Source organism: Vigna umbellata, chromosome 5 (assembly GCF_029865625.1).
Source record: "Vigna umbellata cultivar VRB3 chromosome 5, Vumbellata_1.0, whole genome shotgun sequence".
Lineage (NCBI taxonomy): Eukaryota > Viridiplantae > Streptophyta > Magnoliopsida > Fabales > Fabaceae > Vigna > Vigna umbellata.
In genome coordinates this window covers 67244359-67249288 of record NC_142169.1, presented here as the reverse complement: position 1 = coordinate 67249288, position 4930 = coordinate 67244359, and the positions used below count along the sequence as shown (strand labels likewise).

The window sequence follows — 4930 nt, the reverse complement described above, 5'->3', positions numbered from 1 at the left end:
ACCAAAGAGCTACTCCATTCAGGCTCCTTTTCAGTGGGTTGTGAAAGTGAACTGGATTACAACTTGTGAGCAACTTCTGCCTTTTCTTAAGATGAATCATCGTCCAAGTTATTAGGTGATATATATTAACTACTAAACTGACATAAAATTATTAAAAAAAATAACTTGAGATTTTAAATTTACACAAAAGTCATGTTTGTCTTAACAAGTAAAAATAACAACCTATGTGTTAACGTTTTTTATGTAGGTAATTATTTTGTCTGTAGGTAATTGTTTGTCTAAAACTATTTTTCAAATAAATAAAAAACATAAGCATAAAAACAGATGCCAATTTAAACCATCCTTCGGTATCTTGAGTTGTTTGAACAGATAACTTAGTGAAATTTTAACAGAATCCTCCAATTTGACTTAATTTTTTATGAATGATGTATTGCTCGGAACTGTTTCCATCTTACACAGCAACATTAGAATAATCAAATACAAAAATGATTAGCTGTACACTTTAAGAAAGTCATTTGAGCTCATATTTAACTTCAGAGTCAAATAACACCAATATCTGCTTCTATGAAATTAACCAAAGTTTTGCAGATCACATGTGAGAGACGCTTCAAGTATAAACCAATATAAAATTATCAACTTCATGTTAATCAACAACTTAAATTCACAAGTCTGTAAATCTGAATTGCTTTACTCCTATTATTCTGAGAAAAATTATTAAAATGGACAACTTGTACATAGAGAAGCAAACTGGCATAGCTGACATGTTATCCAGATTCAGTACAAAAAATAAATAGATTGTCACATAAAATTCCTGAAAATGAGAAAGTTGATATATAAATACAAAACAAATGACCGAAAATAGATCACAGGTGCCTTACATCTAAAGAATCTCCCCTCTGTCATGTGTAAACTACAATATTTTGTATGTGTTTCAATACACATGAAGCAAGAATACTTCCTATTCCTAATTATACATACAAAACACTCCTTGATAGAGACTATTATAAGAGAGAAATATGAACAAAATTAAATTTGACTTCTTTATAAGTAAAAATTAACTTAAACCTAAACATAAAATTTTTTAAAAGTTATATAACATAACTTCTACAAATTAGTTTATATACAAGCTAATTTTAATTCAAGAAAAAGTTAGTTTCAGTCTTTATGGAGAAGGCAGTCCAAGATTTCAACTAATCAAAGCATCAATTCTATCCATTGAAATATTTTATTGTCAATGTATGCTAATGTCTCCCTTGCCAATCTGATCTCAACTTACAACTAACAGTCAACATTTGTAAGACTTAATGTAGAAAATGATATAACTCTGTCTGGACACTGATCAGCCTTGCACCATCTATCCAGAACTTCTTTCCTTGTAGCCTGGAAATATATTATATATGTGGTCACTGATCAGTCTTGCACTATGTCTATGTAGTGAGATTAGATAAAAAAAAGTGAAACCCTGTGAAAATAGTTGAATAAAGGAAACAGAACTAGAAATATACACCACAACCATAAATCAGTACATCTTGTCTTTCTAGTAAGATAAATTCTAATTTTTTCAATAATATCTTACTAAATACTTTCTGCATTAGTCTGAGTGTCATTAAATTAATTGATCAGAAGACTTTTGAAAGTTATTGAATGATGATATTAAAACTGTACTCACAGTATTTTTTGTTTCCAATACAAAAATATCAATTTGCATTAATCTGTTATAAATGTGATAATCTTAAACCTGTTTCATTTAAATCTCCTAAATTCATAAGCAACAGTTTTTTCACCCTAACAATGAGATAACATAACCCGAAATAATCTAAAAAAATAGTCATGATCATAGCGAAAGCAAGGGACAAGACCTACCACACTTCAGACTTTAACCCAAACAAAAACTAGAGGCACTTAATGATATAGGATATGCAACTATGTGTTTTTGTTTTTTATCAACATGGTATGCAGCTATTTACTTAAAAGATTTACAGAAATCCCATCATAGACCTCATTTAAACATCAATACTTGGCAGTTTTAATATTGGGTACCTCCCTGCAGCAGACAGTAACAGATGTAGATGCAATTGGTTTCTATTATATGGAAAAGTTACAAAAAGAAATAGATCAGTAGGGAAAAACCATAATCACACTTCAGCACAGGTTTTGATAAGGTAGAGCTAAAAGAGGCTTGATCTAACATTATAATAATTGATAAAATTCTATAGATGATGCAACCATTTAACCAAGAAAATGACATATGTATACATAGTAGAGCCAACCATTCATACCTACGTTTATTACATGAAATTGCAGGGCATCTCAAGCTAGAAGGAATAATCATTGCAACTAAGTTGGCTCTGCTTGACTAAGAATGCCCCATCTGTTCTGGAGGGTTATTTACATTCCTAATGTTCCACCAAAATTTGGCATTACTTCTGCCATCAGAATCTTTCCTTTCAGAATGCACTTCCTGATTCTCAGAACCAGGATTCTCTGTCAAGAAACGTTCCCAGAATATATCATTAACACCAGCAGCCACAGAAACTGTTCCCACAGGTGGTTCTTTTGATGCATCAAGATCAGAAACAGCAGCTACAGCGGACTCAGAATTCACGTTGGTTCCAGGTGACTTAGGTTGAACTTCAACCTCCAGCTGCACAGAAGATATAGGTGGACTATCTGCACAACTTGTCGTTTCATCAAAATCCATGTTCACGTGAATTTGAACATCATGTGCAATATTCTCCCAAAACATAATGGACGACTCAAGTAGATCAAATCGCTCCATGTTTGGGGCGAAAATAGAGGCACCCTCTGCATTTACCCCAGGTAATACAGAGGAAGTTTCCATATGATCATCAATGCCAGCATCGTCACTGAAGATACCACTTCTTGGCAACCTACGTTTTCTATCCCCTTTTTCTGTCAGTGGCAAGAGATTTAAGGCAATCCCAGGTTTCTGCAGCACTTCAGAAACAGAAGAAACCAAATTTTCTTGCTTCTTTTCCAACTGTTCCAATCGATCATTTGAATATTGTAGTTGTACCTCATACATTTTCCACTCCTGTTCATGCCTCTCTAGCTCCCGAAGTACTTGATCTTTTTCATCTTTAAGCTTCTTTATCTCATCCTTGAAACTCTGTCTTTCTGATTCAGTCAGTGAAGAAGATCCCTGACCCTGAATATTCTGCAAAGAATGGCTATGAACTGGTTTACGCCTATGAATATTCTTCAAAAGATGTGGCTGACCTCTCACAAAACCCTCATTGGCAAATTCCCATAGTTCAGGATCAATCTTTCTAAACCCCTGATCAGACAGAAAACCATGAAATAGTTCAAAACAACCAATCCCTTTACCAAGAAACTAGAAAATAGTAATAATAATAACAATATCGAAAAAACCTATCAAATCGATGAAGATGTAGAAGATCAAATTTACTTACATAAGTGTTGAGCTGCCTGATAAAACTGGAGAAGTTACTGTGCTTAAAGAATCTGGGTAACAAATCCCTTGAAAACTCTGGTGGGTTCCAAACAACGAAACTCTTATTGGTGACGCTCCAGGAAACAATGGAATTGGTGGAAGGATCATCCACCATGTCATAAGTCTTACTGAGGAATGGAGGCAAGGAACTAGAATTGCCCTGAGCTTCCTCCATCATCCAAAACACAAATCTCAAAACAAAGGGAACCCACAAAAACCCTTCAGTATACTGAGAAAAAAAAAAACCTTTCACCCTTTCACAAATACGTCCACTACAAAACAAAACACACACATGTATCTAAAAAAGATACATCCGTGTTCTCCGCCTCTCTTCTCTAGCTAGGTTTCACCAATCCCACCTTACTGAAAGTGATAATTCCCAATAAAGGGAGACGACCCCTTTTGACAATTCAATTCAGAAACACTCCTTCGAGAAAATTAGTGCTCACAACCTTACCTTCCCTCCCCCTAGCTACAGCTGGCGATGAATTACAAACCCAAAGGTGAAATCTTTGTCCAGATTAAAATGCTCAAACCCAACAACAAAGATGAACATGGAAAGAGCTTATCAAAAAATGGAAAGTTCATATCTTTGTCCATAGTAGCCAAAAGCATAAATTCTGACCATGTTTTTCAACTATATTAATGACTTGAATTTCCCACACAAAATGGAATTTCTATAATTTCATAGAGATAAGAGAGAGAGAAAGAGAAAGTTTGCTCCTCAAGTAAATATAAATAATTATTTAATTACTATTTTGAAATTAGAAAGACATTAAAACTAAGTGAATTACCATTTGGGTGGAGAAGGTGCAAGGAAAAGATTTCGGTCAATCCGCGCTTCCAAATAATTTTGGATCCTTCCAGGCTAAGAAGTAGACAATTTTGAATTTTCTTCTTTGGGTTGTTTTCTCTTTCAACCTTGTTTATTCTGGTTAATTTAATTTGAGAAAAAAGAATAAAAACTTAAAAATTACACCATAAATAATTAAAAAGCTAATTTCAAGAGTTTTTGGGTCATCGATCACAGGATTTGTGTTGCCCTGACCTCGTACATGGATTGGAAGTTCATGAATAAGTACCATATATTATAATCATGAATGGTTAGCTTTTTCTCCACTTTTTTTTTTATGCTGACTAGTCTAAAACTGAAAATCATATTCATTTTATTAAAAAATTAAGATTTTAACATCATTACATTTAATATCAGTAAATATAAAAGGTAAGAGAACCTATTATTTGCCTTAATATAGTGTGTGGTATTAATGGTAATTAAGTTTAATTTACCTTTATATTTTAATAGATTAATAGTACACATAAAAAACTGTGTTATATATAATATTGGTAGATATATTTGACATTGTAGGTGTTTTGAATTATAAAAAGTATATGTAATTGAGTCAATATTAAAAGTACTTTATAGATTATCTAACATTAATTGTAACCTGTATAAAA

At 32.8% G+C, this 4930-nt stretch overlaps 1 protein-coding gene across 3 annotated transcripts; it reads right to left on the bottom strand.

Moving 5' to 3' along the window:
- Positions 1 to 670: 670 nt before the first annotated feature.
- Positions 671 to 4320, bottom strand: LOC124825905 (heat stress transcription factor A-4a-like). 3 transcript variants are annotated; one of them, XR_007027798.2, is made up of 3 exons: positions 3435 to 4320; positions 2280 to 3298; positions 671 to 1380 (listed from the first exon to the last, which is right to left on the bottom strand). XR_007027798.2 is itself a non-coding variant. In XM_047298641.2 (2 exons), exons 1-2 carry the CDS (start codon positions 3651 to 3653, stop codon positions 2357 to 2359), a joined length of 1161 nt encoding a protein of 386 aa, XP_047154597.1. In that variant the 5' UTR covers positions 3654 to 4320; the 3' UTR covers positions 2186 to 2356. The 3 variants fall into 3 exon arrangements, 1 of the variants encoding a protein (XP_047154597.1); XR_007027799.2 differs by having other exon boundaries at positions 2284 to 3298; XM_047298641.2 differs by lacking the exon at positions 671 to 1380 and having other exon boundaries at positions 2186 to 3298.
- Between the last annotated feature and the right edge of the window lie 610 nt (positions 4321 to 4930).